This window comes from Dunckerocampus dactyliophorus, chromosome 5, assembly GCF_027744805.1.
Source record: "Dunckerocampus dactyliophorus isolate RoL2022-P2 chromosome 5, RoL_Ddac_1.1, whole genome shotgun sequence".
Lineage (NCBI taxonomy): Eukaryota > Metazoa > Chordata > Actinopteri > Syngnathiformes > Syngnathidae > Dunckerocampus > Dunckerocampus dactyliophorus.
In genome coordinates this window covers 25,193,832-25,210,361 of record NC_072823.1, presented here as the reverse complement: position 1 = coordinate 25,210,361, position 16,530 = coordinate 25,193,832, and the positions used below count along the sequence as shown (strand labels likewise).

General features: G+C 46.7%; 2 protein-coding genes across 3 annotated transcripts; one reads left to right on the top strand and one right to left on the bottom strand.

The window, feature by feature from the left end:
• The first annotated feature begins 253 nt into the window (after window positions 1-253).
• On the top strand, window positions 254-6,045 carry pdcd2l (programmed cell death 2-like). Its single transcript, XM_054776720.1, has 2 exons — window positions 254-734; window positions 933-6,045. Exons 1-2 carry the CDS (start codon window positions 272-274, stop codon window positions 1,523-1,525), a joined length of 1,056 nt encoding a protein of 351 aa, XP_054632695.1. The 5' UTR covers window positions 254-271; the 3' UTR covers window positions 1,526-6,045.
• nfatc3b (nuclear factor of activated T cells 3b) lies at window positions 939-16,338 on the bottom strand. 2 transcript variants are annotated; one of them, XM_054776717.1, is made up of 10 exons: window positions 16,007-16,338; window positions 14,427-15,012; window positions 13,924-14,322; window positions 13,690-13,852; window positions 3,574-3,770; window positions 3,315-3,487; window positions 3,106-3,246; window positions 2,980-3,035; window positions 2,386-2,887; window positions 939-1,903 (listed from the first exon to the last, which is right to left on the bottom strand). In XM_054776717.1, the coding sequence occupies exons 1-10, from the start codon at window positions 16,077-16,079 to the stop codon at window positions 1,767-1,769; spliced, it is 2,427 nt and encodes an 808-aa protein (XP_054632692.1). In that variant the 5' UTR covers window positions 16,080-16,338; the 3' UTR covers window positions 939-1,766. The 2 variants fall into 2 exon arrangements, with proteins under 2 accessions (XP_054632692.1, XP_054632691.1); XM_054776716.1 differs by having other exon boundaries at window positions 1,752-2,887.
• Window positions 16,339-16,530: the final 192 nt, after the last annotated feature.

Genomic DNA, 16,530 nt, shown 5'->3' with positions numbered 1-16,530 from the left:
TATTTCATGGTATATTACATCTGAAGGACCTTGAGGTTTTAGACCATATAAAATTATTAGTGAATATTATAATTTATTATCAGTATTAATGTTGAAGAGCAAAGTGCTGGAAGTTTTGCGATTGTTTTGGGTCATTCTCCATGATGGTTTTTCTTGCTGTTCCACTCCGGTCCTGTAGGCGGTGACAATAACTGCCAGTCATAGTTAATCACCAAAAGAAGAAGTCTTGTTTTGATAGATCACTTCCGCTAATGGCTGCTTGAAACGTGCGATGGCCTCTTCGCCTACAGAGTCGACGCTTCTCGGCTTGTGCGATGGAGAGTTTGACGACACGAAGTACCAATCATCTTTCCTCACCAACAAAATCGGAGGACATCCGGACTGGTTACCGTGCCTTCCTCCCATGTCTCCCCGCTGTAGACGATGTTCATCGCCGCTAACACATGTGGTGCAGGTGTACTGTCCCCTGGAGGGATCCCCCTACCACAGGACCATCCACTTGTTCGCCTGCCCGGCGGAAGATTGCAGAGGCCGTTCAGATAGCTGGGCAGCGCTCCGCTCTCAGAGCCTAGAGGCCGAGGTGAAAGCAGCGCGGACTTCCAGAAAGCCTGAGCCGGCACAGGATGCGCTTCTGTCAGCTAGCGACTGGTGTGACTCCGCTGATGACTGGGGAATAGACTATGAGGATGTTGGAGATGTTAAGATGGACAAGCAGGTCCTGGAGGAGGAACCAGGTAAGTCATGTCTCTTCTCTACAGAACGTTTTCTGCAATTAATGATGGAAACCACTAGAGGGCGCCAAAATACAATTTGTCAAATCAGTTGACTAATGTGCATGAGTTACATAATATTGTATATTTGTATTTTGTGGCATGGATCAGTATGAAAGCAAATACGTGTATGAAAAAGTACTTTTGTGTTTTACATTGCAGATATTCACATTGCGGAAGAGGATGTCGTCAACAGACTCGACTGTCTCCATCTTGCAGAGCAGCAGACAGACATTCCCATCCTGTGTCCGTTCTTCATCAGCGTGGTAGACGAGCTGGATGTGGCGGCAGAGGAAGATGAGCTGGCGCATGCCCACGAGCTTTTGAGGGACTATGAGAGGAGAGAGGGCGTGGCTGTGGGGGTGTTGGATGGCGGTGAAGAGAAGTACGAGAAGAGCCGAGCCCGTCACGGCGACGCTGCCTTCTCCAGGTTCATGAAAAGGATCTCGTCATGTCCGCAGCAAGTCCTGCGTTACTGCCGTGGAGGACAACCTCTCTTCATCTCAGAGCCGCCAGCCAACGTGGGCCAGCTGGTGGCGCTGTGTGGATCCTGCAGAGGCCCGCGGATATTGGAGTTGCAACTGATGCCTGCTCTTGTCAATCTGCTGAGCTGGAAGGACGGCGGGGGCGCAGCCGAGCTGGAGTTTGGGACGGTTCTGGTTTACACTTGCACCAAGAGCTGTTGGACGTCCCAACAGTTGGTGGACGAGTTCTGCTTTGTTCAGATGGACCCGGACCAGCAGCTTTTTAAATGAATATTCACTCATTCATGAATTAAGAGAACACAAAGCGACTTTTTGTTGGACTTGTCTAATTCAGCCGCACAGCAACACAGCAGTCACATGATCCAGCAGAGGAAACACAAGTATCAAAAATAGATTTCTAACTGGCCAATAAAAAGTTTTTGAAGCATTGTTTGGCTCCGCCCATTGTGAAAGAGGAGCCCCGCCCCTCACCCCGGAGGCACTTGGGTCAGTTTGAGTGTTTTGCGCCAAACTACGGCGGCCCGTCAGAGAACGGTAAGGTGGTGTCGCTCGACTTGTACTCCCAGTTGCACTGGTGGTACTGGTCCAACGGGTTGTGGCGAGTGGCACCGCTCAGGCTGCTGATGTCTCTGTCGATGATCTCATTGACTGGAACAATAGGAAACGATAGACGCAAATAAATGCAACTTGATTCGACTACTCCCTAGACTGAACCGGTCACTTTAAGTGCAGTGACACATGGATCCAGCAGAGGGTGTACTCGCGCTTGTAATGCAGAAACAAGTCACATGATTTGGATCCAGATTGATCCTTTCATGTGCCATTTGGCGCCAAGAGTTATGTTTTGCCCCGCCTACCAGCCCCCATCACGTCACATTAGTAATGGCGCTGTAACACATTTTACTTTTTTTTATTCAGTGTATTTACCAACAGGACGTTGTGCTGGGAGAGTTGTGTGTGTGTGTGGGGGGTCATCAGCCCAATGACAGGTGCTGCCCACCAACAGACACACACACACACAGTTATTATTAATAGTGTGGGGTCACATTTCAATTTTGCGTACTCAAAGGGTACACTGAACCAAACCCTGGAGCCGATAATGGGCAAAATCTCAACATGGATAATCTTACCGTCATCCAGCGTGATCTCCTGGAGGCCCAGAGAGGCCGCAGGGGGTGTGTCCTCTGGCTCCTGTTTGATGCTGAGCCCACCGCCCGGCCCCCATAACCAGTCTTCCTTGTGGGCCTGCTCCATCCCAGGAATGACGGGGGCCATCATGGCGGTGACGTCGAGGGAGGCATGTGGGAGAGGAGGAGGAGGTGAATGGTGCGGCCGAGCACCGCTATGGGTCAACTGCCTACAATGCACTGCCAGGTCACATGGGGCGTAACAGACCACCTCTCCGTCGCGAGGGCCAGGTGCATTCAGGGACACCATGTTTGCCTCCCAGCACTCCCGTTTGACCACTTGGCCGCCAGAGATGGCGAAGGGGAGTAGCTTGGTGGCTCCGGGCAGGTAGGTGAAGCTCTGACTCTGACTTTTTCTCCTCTTGCCGTTGGAAACGTAGAAGAGGACTTGGACGGGACTGCTGGTGGTCCTGTTGTATGCAGGGATGTCCACAGTGATGCTGGACTGACCGAGACAGGACATTAGTGGTCACATGATGATGCGTTCCCTCCAGGAAGTAGACAGTGTTAATCTTGTTTGTATCCAATCCAACTTACACTACAGCTTTTGGCAGGCAAGACTCTGGCGTCCGTCTCCCACAGGACTCGTCCATCTGAGAAGACATCGCAAATAATTGAAGTTATTGACTTCTTGATTTCAAGAGTAAGTCCACGTGAGCTCACCAGGACTTTTCTCCAAGAAAACCACTCTGGACTGAGATGACAAGTTGGAGCCAATGATGAGGAGCTCTTTTCCTCCATGCAGCACACAGCTGCTTGGACTGAAGCTCTCCACATGAGGGAGCTCCTGACCCGAACGCTGGGCTGAACCGTTCAAACACAGCATGACGATGAAGATCTTGATGAACGTTTTGGTCAGAGGTCACACTCACAGCACTCGACAGGAACCGATGCCGTCTGCAGCCACAACGTCCAGCCGTCTGACTGCTGGATGCCGACCCTGAACACAACGCGCACCCTGGTGTTCTTCCTCCCGATGTCCGTTTCGCCTTTCTTCAGCTCGATGTCGGCGTTCCGCAGCTTGAGGATTCCCGCGCAGTCGATGCTGACGAGAAGAAACAAAAACAAGATGTAAACTATATAATTACTTTACACATTTTGTACTGACAGGATGCCTGTCGCCATGGTTACCTGGCAGACATATTCCCCGGAAGCAGCGGAATCTCCAGGACCTTGGTGCTGTCCAGCAGTTTCTCCTGGCAGGTGGTGGTCACAGTCTTGCCCGTCACACGGTGGACCTGATAGAAGGAGTGAGGGCGAAGGTGGCGCTCATCCGCTGTACCGATGAAGAGCATCAAGGAGGCGGGACGCTCACAGGGGCCGTTTAACTGTACACACACAGACACACATACGCACACATGTTCATGGCAACAGGCAAGACTACTCATGTTTTCTTGGTGGAAACATACAAGATGATTTAGTTTTTACATTTATCTTTTTGTGCAGATAATGAGTCACATTATTCATTGAAATAAAAGAAAATGGGAGACATAGATGAGCATTATTTTATTGTACTCTGTAAACCGTAGTCTCCTATAGTGGCTGGTTTCTACAAAAGCAAATAGCCAAAGGGTTCTCTAATGAGCGTCAGGTCAAAAATCATTGGCATGAACAGCTGTGGCTGCAGGCAATCCCCTGATGTAGTTTTTTTGTTTTACTAACCCCACAAGATGTCAGTTTAAAGTATTGCAAGCGGTCAGCAGTCAGTAGCTTTATCTACCTCTGCATGTGTTTTAAAATGTTGCTACTTAGCTGTTGTTGTGAAAGTCATGCGTGTTTGCGATAGTCATCTGCACTTTGCTCCTTGGCGTTTACTGTTGATGTGGTCAAACAGAGCTACGTTTTCCCTTCCGCTTTCTCATGGACTCCAAATCATAAAAAAAAGTTTATGTATTAATGATATTTTAAAATTTCAGCCTCTCCAATTATCACCTGTTTCCAATTAAGGCCCTTCCTTCTTTGCACTTCAGCTAAATAAACCCGCTATAGTTCCAGAATTGACATTACATACAGTACTATATACAGTGGTGTGAAAGTGTTTGCCCCCTTCATGATTTCTTATATTTTTGCATTTGTATTTTGTCACACTTAAATGTTTCAGATCATCAAACAAATGTAAATATTAGTCAATGACAACACAACTGAACACAAAATGCAATTTTTAAATGAAACTTTATTTTAAGGGAGAAAAAAAATCCAAACCGACATGGCCCTGTGTGAAAAACTGATTGCCCCCTAAACCTAATATCTGGTTGGGCCACCCTTACCAGCAACAACTGTTTGCAATAACTCCCAATAAGTCTCTCACAGCGCTGTGGAGGAATTTTGGCCTTTTTCCACACAGCGCCATGTAGGTTTGGATTTTTTTTCTCCCTTAACAATAAAAAATGTTCATTTAAAACCAGCATTTTGTGTTCAGTTGTGTTGTCATTGACTAATATTTCAATTTCTTTAACACACACACACACACACACACACACACATACTAGGGCTTTAATCATTAATCACCATTAGCAACTATGTGTGAAATATGCCCATTTTTACTGTATTTAATGAAGAGAATGATCAATGACAGGGCAGGATTCTATATATTGGTAAGTATCAACAGCTCCAAATGAACTGTGAAAATTTAAATCAAGCTAAAAGATACCACGCAAGTCTAAAAATCTATTTGTCTAACACTAGTCTCTTTAATATACAGTATGTGCCCTGTGATTGGCTGGCGACCAGTCAAGAGTGTACCCCGCCTGTTGCCCGAAGTCAGCTGGGATAGGCTCCAGCTTACCCCCGCGACCCTAATGAGCAGTATAGAAAATGGATGGATGGACTAGTCTCTTTAATAGTAGTAGAACAATTGAATCACACTTTAAACTGTGTTATGAGCAATGAGTGGTTATGTTCAAAGACGTCACGTAATTTAAGGTAAATTTGCATTTTTTCAGTGTAATTTCCAGCATACTAAAATGTAGCAAATTGTACATCTGAATTAACCCGCCAGAGTTTCCATCCAGCTTGAAAATGGTTAGCGATCAAGGCATACTGTAAATGAGAAAAAAATCATCAGTATGACCCAAAGTTTGTGATCGGAGCAAATTCTCTCATCTAATTTGCATATTGTTAAAAAGCCCATAATTTACCATGTTTTGTGTTGTTTCTGCTCCACTGATAATGTTTAGATTTGGGCGTTATTTTGTCCTACTGTGTTCGGCTGTCAGTGAATGCTGTACAGGCAGATGTACCGTTCCTCTCCTTCCTTGCGCCTCATCCTTGTTTTCCCAAGTTAATGCTGTGCGTGAATGCATAAAGGTGAGGTTTTAATTCAGTTGTTGGATCTGTGTGAGTTCTATTGTACACTTTTGTTCAGTGTAACGCTTGTGTTCATTAATGCTAAGATTAGCATTCAAGCTAACTGTATAGCGATTTATTATATAAATAAGCTTCATATTGACTTAATTTCCTTATTGAGTTCTGTATTTGATGTGCCTTTGGCTAATCATTATGTTTATGTGTAATATTAGTTACATTAATTTACTGTTTATTTATTCAGTGACATTTTTGTATTCTTGTATATTGTTGTGCCACTGATTGAAATAAATCCACCAAACCGAGGACAACCTGCCGTGTTCTTTGACTTGAACACACATTTATACCTTTGACCACTCCAACACCAGTGCATCCTTGGAGACATCTCAGCACCCTGAGAGCCCTCTCCGTTTCACATATCGTGACGTCACCAGGCTCAGAAATTGTCAGGTCCCTGTCTCCACCATACCCAACAGGTCAGGTCAGGTCAGGTCACACCCGTAGCATTTCTGCCATTGGGGCACTGAGATGTCCTTCTCCAGGTTTCCTTATCCTGTGCCATTCTCATGCAGATTTCCACCGGCTTCTCCACCCATATCCTGACATCATCCACCCAATTCCTCCTTGATCTTCCTGGAGCTTGCCGCCCATCCACCCGACCATGCATTACCGTGTGCGCTAGTGTGCCTGGCCGTCGAGTGACATGTCCAAACCACTGCAGCTTCCTTCTCTTCATTGTGTCCCGCAGCGGTTCATAATCCCCGATTTTCCTCCTGATGTCTTCCAGCACCGATGCATTGGTGCGGCGATCGTGCCAATGAATTATGAGTAATCGGCGGAAACATCTCACCTCGAAAGTGGCTATTTTCTTCTCCAGATTCTTGCTCAACGTCCATGTTTCACATCCGTATAGGGCTATCGAGGTCTCCAGTGCCTTCATCAGCTCAATCTTTGTTTTCTTTCTCACCTCTCTGCTTCTCCAGACGTGGTTCAACTTGGCCAACTGAGCAGCAGCTACTCCATGGCCATTCAAGGTTTTATTTCTATTGCTGAAGTGGCCTCTTCATTCATCTTGGCGCCCAGGTACAGTCAAACCTGTCTTAGCGGCCACCTTTATAGAACGGCCACCTGCCTATAGCAGCCACTGAAAAATCCCCCGCAGCAAATTTACATGTTATAGACCCTGTGTATAGCAGTCACCTGTCCAACGCGGCCAGCGGCCACCCATTTTGTCTCCCTTGGTCAATATCTGACTGCATATAGCAGCCAAATTACCAACTCAAGTAGAAGCTTCATGCACGAAAAAGTTTTGTTTTTCAATCAATGAAGCAGTCGTCTGTAGACTTTAATTACTGAGTCCTAGCTCAGTCACAATCATTCACAAGATCCACACAAACTGTCAGTTGTTCCACATAAAAAGCCGTCTTCTTTTGAGCTTGCTATTTCCTGGTCAAACATGTAACTTTCAGAGCATTTGCACCAAAACATTACCGCTAATTAGGCTCGGAACAGGACGTGCTCCCAGCGACGCTACAATAAAAAAAAAATAAACATACGCTAGCATGCATGCGGCAGCTGGAGCAAAACTGAGTTCGGTTGTACTTAATTGAAGTATTTTAGAATGTACTCACGTTATTTTTCATCAATCCGCATCCACAAATCCATCAAAGTCCTGCCAAAGTCCTCATCTTCTGTATTCGACACAAACAAAGCCGTCTTCTTTTCCGTTCGCTACTAGTCTGTTAACTTGTCAGTGTTATTCAACTCCGAAGCAAAGAAGGAAACTTCTCCTGTTGCTTCTGCCAACTTTATTTACTGAACGCGGCCACCAGACAGCTGCTCAGAACACACACACATCTCTCAGCATCGTCTCTCCTTCCTGCTTGCCCACAAGGCAAAGGTTAAACAAGCCCCACTACATAGCTGTCCAGCCAATGCCTGTAACAAGTGACACCGTTTATTTCCTGGTGTGCACTGGTCAATACTGTAATGCCGCTTGTTGTGGGGAAGGAGAGACTCATGTCGCCGATGCACTTTAATTGTTTTATTAACAGCGGAGAACACTGCAGGACTTTACATCCACGCCAACATAAACACACTTCCCAACTCTCTCGAAACTCACAGCTAGCACTGAGCCTAGCTCTCCTGCTCGGGACGCCCACCGTCACTTCCCGTCACTTCCTGATGAACTAAAGCTGTAATGACACTGCCGTATAAAAAGTAAAATATTAAAAACAAGCGTAAGACATTACTAGCACACCTTTGTTCTGTGGGTCATGGATATATTCTATCAGTTATTATTAAGCCTCTAGCTTCCTTTTAGTAAGTAAAAACCTTGGCTATGATTGCACTACATTGTCATGTAGACCTACAAAGTACACTTGGAAGAACAAGAGGTGAATAAATGTATTGCAACTGATGTGAAACTGATGAGGGGTAGGATTAAATAAGCTTTGCTTCTTCCTACTCCTTTTTGGACATGCAAAATTGTGAATTGTACTATGTGATGTGCTACTGTTTGACTCATGCATGTTCAGGATTAAAACCATGAACCATGATAATAACAAGCCTAGTAGTGCTGTTCAACTTTTATCCGCAGTCCGCAGTGCCCTCTACTGGTCAACATTATTATTTTTTTCCCCCCTTTTTTTTTTCTTTTTTTTTTCTCTACTGGTCAACATTCAAACTGGACGCCAACCTGTCTATAGAGGCCACCTGTCTATAGCGGCCACTTTTGCAGACTCCCTCTAGTGGCCGCTATAGACAAGTTTGACTGTATTTGAATTGGTGGACTTCCTCCAGCGCGTGTCCGTCCACCCGTATCTCCTGTGCTTCGTCATCTTGTTTATTCTGTCTTGAAGTCGTCATTCTCTTGCTTTTCTCATGGCTAATTTCCATGCCGTATCGGCTCGCGGCAGTGTTTAGCCGCGAAGTCAGCTCTGCTAGCTCTGCTAGCTCTTCTCCATTTCCAGCAACAAGGTCAATGTCGTCAGCGAATCTCAGATTGCTGATTGGCCTTCCCGCGATTGCGACTGTGGCATCAAAATCTTGGAGTGCTTCCATCATGATCTGCTGCAGAAAGAGGTTGAAGAGGCTTGGCGAGAGAATGCATCCCTGCCTGACACCAACATCGGTTTGGAACCATTCCAGAGTCCTGCTGTCATACATCACTGCATTAGTGGCATTATCATATAGCGACTCACAGAGTTGGATCAGTTTTGGACTGATGTTATGTTTCCACATTGTATACCATAGTGCCTTCCTCCATACCCTGTCAAAGGCTTTCTTGAAGTCGAAGTCGAAGTCAAAGTTATGGTGTATTTCTCGCTGATGGTCTCTGAACTTTTCGCACAGAATGCGGCAGCTGCAGATCTGTTCCACAGTGCACCTTCCAGCCCGAAAGCCGGCTTGCTCTTCTGCGAGTACAGCATCTATCTGAGGTTTCATCCGGTCTGCCAGGAGCTTCAGCAACACTTTACTCGGATGGCTGATCATGCTTATTGTTCTGTCGTTGCTGCACTTCAGATTGCCTTTTTTCGGAAGTGGCACTATAAGTGATTGTGTCCACTGTTTGGGCCATTCTCTGGTTCTCCAGATCAGGTTGCACAGTTTATGCAGCATATCCACAGCTTCTTCTTCTTTCAGCAGCTCTGCGGGTATCGTATCTGTTCCCGGGGCTTTGCCATTCTCCAGTGATGCAACAGCGCTGGCAACTTCACCCCTCAAGATTTTGAGCTCTTCTTCTTCTGCAACGCTCCACCCAACAAGCTCCTCAAAATATCTAATCCACTTGTTATACTCTTCCTTCTCACGCAAACACAGCCATCATCATCATCATTTACAGCGGGATCTTGAACACCTTTTTTTTTTTTTTTTACATTACCACTACCCCCCTCACCACAGCGGTGTTTTGACCACCCGTGCTACACGCACCGTCTTTTAGGAGAAACATATGGAGCCTCTGCGATGTCCCCTCCTGCGACCCAGAACACAGTGAAACTCCAAAATGTGCTGCTTTGTGGACTGTCATAGCGGGCACACGCGCTGCCGCGAGCAGCCGTGAGCTTCCATGTAGCGGAATTAAAGGAACACTTGGAAAACACATCACATCTAAAGTGGGGGAAAAATGATCTTGAATATCTTTCCTGATAATGAGTGGGTGATGTATTAGTAACAAAATGATGCCACATCATTTGATAGAAATGAAAATGATCACCCTATAGAGGGGGGAAATCAAAGACACCCCAAAAATGAAAGTGAAAAAATGATGCAGCACACTGGTCCATTTTGCCAAAATGTCATTGTAGCAACTCAAAATGATTCTCAGTAGTTTGTGTGGCCCCCACAAGCTTGTACGCATGCCTGACAACGTCGGGGCATGCTCCTAATGAGACTACGGATGGTGTCCTGGGGGATCTCCTCCCAGATCTGGACCAGGGCATCAATGAGCTCCTGGACAGTCTGAGGAGCAACCTGGCGGCGCCGGATGGACCTAAACATAATGTCCCAGAGGTGTTCTATTGGGTTTAGGTCAGGTGAACGTGGGGGCCAGTCAATGGTATCAATTCCTTCATCCTCCAGGAACTACCTGCATACACTAGCCACATGAGGTCAGGCATTGTCGTGGACCAGGAGGAACCCAGGTCCCACTGCACCAGCGTAGGTTCTGACAATGGGTCCAAGGATTTAATCCAGATACCTAATAGCAGTCAGGGTGCCATTATCTAACCTGTAGAGGTCTGTGCGTCCTTCCAGGGATATGCCTCCCCAGACCATCACTGACCCACCACCAAACCGGTCATGCTGAATGATGTTGCAGGCAGCATAACGTTCTCCACGGCATCTCCAGACCCTTTCACGTCTGTCGCATGTGCTCAGGTTGAACTTGCTCCCATCAGGGAAGAGCACAGGGCACCAGTGGTGTAGTTGCCAATTCTGGTGGTCTATGGCAAATGCCAATCGAGCTCTACGGTGCTGGGCAGTGAGCACAGGGCCCACTACAGGACGTCGGGCCCTCAGGCCACCCTCATGGAGACTGTTTCTGATTGTTTGGTCAGAAACATTCACGCCAGTGGCCTGCTGGAGGTCATTTAGTAGGGCTCTGGCAGTGCTCATCCTGTTCCTCCTTGCACAAAGGAGCAGATACCGATCCTGTTGAGGGTTGAAGGACCTTCCACGGCTCTGTCCAGCTCTCCTGGAGTAACTACCTGTCTCCTGGAATCTCCTCCATGCGTCCAGATACCGCAGTGATGCCCTGGTCCAAATCTGGGAGGAGATCCCACAGGACACTATGGACACCATCCGTAGTCTCATTAGGAGCATGCCCCGACGTTGTCAGGCATGCATACAAGCACGTGGGGGCCACACAAACTACTGAGAATCATTTTGAGTTGCTACAATGACATTTGAGCAAAATGGACCAGTGTGCTGCATAATTTTTTCACTTTCATTTTTGGGGTGTCTTTGATTTCCCCCCTCGATAGGGTGATCATTTTCATTTCTATCAAATGATGTAGCATCATTTTGTTACTAATACATCACCCACTTATTATCAGGAAAGATATTCAAGATAATTTTCCCCCCAGTTTAGATCTGATGTGTTTTCGAAGTGTTCCTTTAATTTTTTTGAGCAGTGTATATATATATATATATATATATATATATATATACACATATACACATACATACATATACACATACATTTTATATATATATATATATATATATATATATATATACATACACTATATACACTCTTGGATTTTAAGGAGGTTCTAAGTAGAGCTTCAAAATACAAAAAGGAGAAATGGGAGTGAGACAAAACATTTTTGAATAAGCAATTTATTGCAAAGAGCTATTGAAATAAAAACTGAAAAAAGCTGTTCATCACATGTTCAAAGGTTTAAGACCATAGGACCCATCCATCCATCCATTTTCTATACCGCTTCATCCTCATTAGGGTCGCGGGGGTATGCTGGAGCCTATCCCAGCTGACTTCGGGCGACAGGCGGGGTACACCCTGGACTGGTCGCCAGCCAATCACAGGGCACATATAGACAAACATAGTCGCCAGCCAATCACAGGGCACATATAGACAAATAACCATTCACACTCACATTCATACCTATGGACAATTTAGAGTCGCCAATTAAACTCACCGGCATGTTTTTGGAATGTGGGAGGAAGCCGGAGTACCCGGAGAAAACCCACACGCACACAGGGAGAACATGAAAACTCCACACAAAAATGCCCAAGGGAGAATCCAACCCAGGTCTTCCCAATCTCCAGAATGTTCCTGTGTTGGCCAACATGCTAACCACTAGACCACCGTGCGGCCCCGACCATAGGACCATCCCCTAAAATAGAAATAAAATGTTTGAAAAAGGACTCAGTAATGAGTAGCTGCGCCATTCTCGTTAATCAGCTCAAAAATTGGATTGGGCATGCTTGACGCCAGTGTTTCCAGGAGGCTAGTGGGAATGTTGCTCCAGGTGGTGAAGATGGCTTCACGGAGGGCATCCACTGTATGGAACTGATGTCCATTTTTGTAAACTTTCCTTGCCATCCATCCCCAAATGTTTTCAATTGGAATTAGAGCAGGCGAACACGCAGGATGGTCCAAAAGAGTGAGGTTCTTTCTCTGGAAGAAGTCCTTTGTCAGGTGGGCATTGTGAACTGCAGGGTTATCCTGTTGAAAAAGCCAGTCATGACCACACAGACGAGGGCCTTTGGTCATGAGGGATGACCCCTGCAACATCTCCACATAGACAGCTGCCGTTTGACGCCCCTGTACAACCTGAAACGCCATTGTTCTATTGAAGGAAAATGCACACGAGATCCCCTCCATTGTGCCGTGTGGAAATATCCCAGATGGGATCTCCTTGTCATGCCAGTAACGTTGGAAGCCATCAGGACCGTCAAGGTTTCACTTTTTTCTAATCAGAGTATAAAACTTTCTTCCACCCTTCAATGTCCCATGTTTGGTGCTCTCATGCAAATTCAAACGGGTAATTTTGGAGATGAGATGAGGCCTTTGAAGATGTTTTTTGTTCTTAAAAGTCTTCTCTCGTAGCTGCCGCCTGATGATTATTGGACTGCACTCGGCACCAGTAACAACATTAATTTGGGCCGAGGATGGTTTCATGTCTTGACGGACAGCCAATTGGATCCTCAGGGCCAGTGACATTTTTTTGGGTCTACCACTTGACTTTTTTGTTCCATAACCCTCAGGATCTTTGAAGAAGTTCAAAATGACTGTCTTACTGCGTCCAACCTCAGCAGCAATGGCACGCTGTGAGAGGCCTTGCTTATGCAGCTCAACAATCCGACCGCGTTCAAAGTGAGAAAGCTCTTTTGCCTTTACCATCAAGAGATCAGGACAGACCTGACAGAAAATGACACTGAATCCACATTTTTTCCAAGATCTTGGCTTTTAAAGGCTGTGGTCTTAAACCTTTGATCAGCTGACGAACAGCCTATTTTACTTTAATGCTTATTTGCAATAAATTCCTCACCCAATTTTTTTTTGTCTCAATCCCATTTCTTCTTTTTGCAAGCTTTGAAGCTCTACTTACAACCTCTTGAAGATCCAACAGTGTAAAATTTTTCAACTGGTCTTAAAAATGTGATCAGGAGTGTGTACAGTGTATACAGTGCGTGTATATATTTATATAATAGGACATGGTCGTGTGCATCCAGCTGCTTTGCACATTCTCCACGTGTCCTTGTGTGTTCAGTAAATGTGTCTTGCAACAAAGTCACGCCCAGAATAGAGCGGCCGTATCTGTTACACGTTAACCCCCACCACCACCACACACACCTCACTGGATGTGAGAATGAGCGGGAGCAAGTGTAACACAGTGGACCTCCCTAACAGGAAATGAAGCATGTCAAACATCGCCTTTGACCTTAGCGTAGGTGAATGTGGCACGGGCATGCACTTGCCTTGATGACGGGGTGTCCTCCGTTTGCTGCCTTGATGGCACCGCGGCTGCCCTCCGTCTCATAGTGCGCCCTGTGGTAGGGGCGGGGCTGCACCTCCAGCTTCAACTCGTTGTGTTCAAAGTGGCTCGGCAGTGGTGAGTCAAGAGGCGGCGGCGATGTGGTTCTGATGGAAGCATGGTTCAGAACAAACCGGACCACATATTGGTGTCTGTATTACCTCAAAAACTTTGGTACCTGAAAAGGGGAGGGGCTCCAGGTTTGGGCGTGGCCCAGCTGAAGTGGGACGGCACCTGTAGGAAAAGCTCCGCCAGGCCATCGCAATCACGTGACTCCTCCCCAGTGGGCACCACGCCTCTTAACTCCTCCATAACCAAATCTGCTGGACTCGCCAGGAGGGCCAGCTGAGTCCCGGAAGTTCTCCTGGTCTTGGATGGGACATCTAGCTCCTGGAAGCCGCACACGAGCGAAAGTCCAAGTGCGGGGCTTCCCGCCCAGATGTCATCTGTCACGCTGCCCCGTGGGGAGGTGCCTGATGTGACACTGGGGGAGCGCTGAGGGGAGGGCGAGCGGGCGAAGGGTTCGGCGCCAGCGTGACGCCTCTTCCCGCACGGGGACGTCGGTCTGGATGAGGGCCTGCAGAGGGAGCATGGGGGAGAGGGCACGTTAATACTGCACTCCACAACGTGACCTCTCTCATTACGTGAATTAATCAACTATTAAGCAGTAACCATGGTGACCTGGAGGCGGGGCGCCGGCTTAGCCAGTTGTCCTCTGTGACGCTGGCACGAGGTGAATGACTCGGTGACTGGTGCGGCGACAGTGCCGGGCTGAAGGCGGTGGGGTTCTGGTACTTCTGCTGCCACAGCTCTACACCAAAGGCTCCCCCTCCGCAGCCCGGCGAACCCAAAGCAAGCAGTGCTGCATCCCGCAGCTCGCTGTCTACATCGTCGTTGACTTGTGAGAACGATTCACAGGAGGAAAGGTCCGACATCCAGCTCCGGGACGACAGGCTGCTGCAGGGGCTCGGGCAGAATGCTGCGTCACGGTAACACGGGTCCAGTGAGAGGTACAGCTGGTCTCTGGTCCAGGAAGCCTCCAGGTAGCCGCCCTCAGCCCCGCCCACTGCCTCTGCATGCTGGCTATCCACATTGTTGTTTGCTGCAATGGAGGTGATCTGGATGCTGGGACAGTCGAAGGCTCTGAGGTTCCCCTGGGCCGAGTACGCGGACCCCTGCGAGGGGAAGCTACCATGTTGGTGGAAAGGCGGGGCCAGAGGCTGCTGGCTGCTGGCTTGCTGCTGCGTCCTTATGTGGAGGTGAGGACCTATGAGGTGATGATGCAAAACACAACATTGTGAGCGTTTGCATTGCAAAGGTGTGGTGTTAGCGTGTAGCGACTTTTGCATACCTGTTTACATATCGCTGACATGACATCACTCTCAAATAAACAGCAGGAGTGATGATGATGCTAACGACAAAGTAACAATAGCTACAATAGCGCTCTTGTACAGCACACACATTGGAAGTAGTTTCATACAGACAAACTCATGATGTCAACAATCTTCTCCGCCAAGTGACTCCAACTTTCTACTTCCTGTTTTGTCAACGCTGCTACGTTCAAATCTGCTTGAAAAAAAACAAACATACTCTGAATAACTAGGTGGACTTAAAACGTCAATGTATTCTTTTTACACTTACAGAATAGTTGTTCTTAATGAAATACATTTAATAATGTGCTGAAGAAAGTTGAAACACACGTTTGTTCAGAATACTTTCCATTATGAACTAAATAATTAATATAAATCAACTCAGTCCAAGTACAAGACAATAATACATTGACTTCATTCCTGTTGTTAAGTCCACATTTAAAAATGGACCTGAATTACAACAGCTGACAGCTGGACGTGTCATATTCACAGCACGAGACATACGTACTTCCTATTCAAGATTTCAAAGTAATCTGAACAAACGATGAGGGAGTAATTTACTATAAACTACAAACACATGCAATACACTACAAACAAAATGAACGAAAGCCCAAAAGAATCTTAATTACTAGGTCAGTCCATTTCTTGGTGGATACTTATCATTAACATGAAATAATTTAACATGTAAAACAGGTTCTTTAAGATGTGCGAGTCGTCCACTCTTTTCGTTCACAAATGTGTTCCTTACTTCCTCATGCACTAACCCTCGAGACCTGTGTGATTTACTTTTAAGACGTATTCGTTCGATATCCTGTACAACTTGCGGAAGTTCCTGCTAGCTTGACGTGGACACATAAATCGCTAACTATCGTCGCCCTAAGTACTACCAACCTGCATTTTGTCTCCCCTCCTCCTCGAAGATGAGTCCAAAGTCCAACTCCTCCGCGCAGTTTCCGGTGGACATCGGAACCGAAAAGTCAAAAAGTGTTTCTCCGAATGACGCGAAGCGACCTGTCTGTCTTCAAAGTCGACCTGTCTCACTCACTTCCATCCGACTGACAACTCTCAACTGTGGTGGCAGCACGTTGACCGGTCCCGCGCCTACAAGTCGTCCATACACGCGAAGCTTGGGTGAACCACTTGTGTGACCGCGAAAGTGTTATTGTTGTGCTAACTTGCTGCTAGTTTGTGTACGGTCGCAACGAGTTGGACTCAGGTTGATCCTTAGCTGCTGCGTTCAGGGGCACCTCGGTAACGTCATGTTTTTCTGTGTGGTTGTTGCCAAACACGAGCTGCAAGTCACACAAAATAGCAACAGTACGCTTCAAAGTTCATAGCAATTCATTTTAAATTACCTCCTCTTTATATCGTATTTAGGCCATTGATATTTGCTTATTGCGTGACGAGTTTATTTA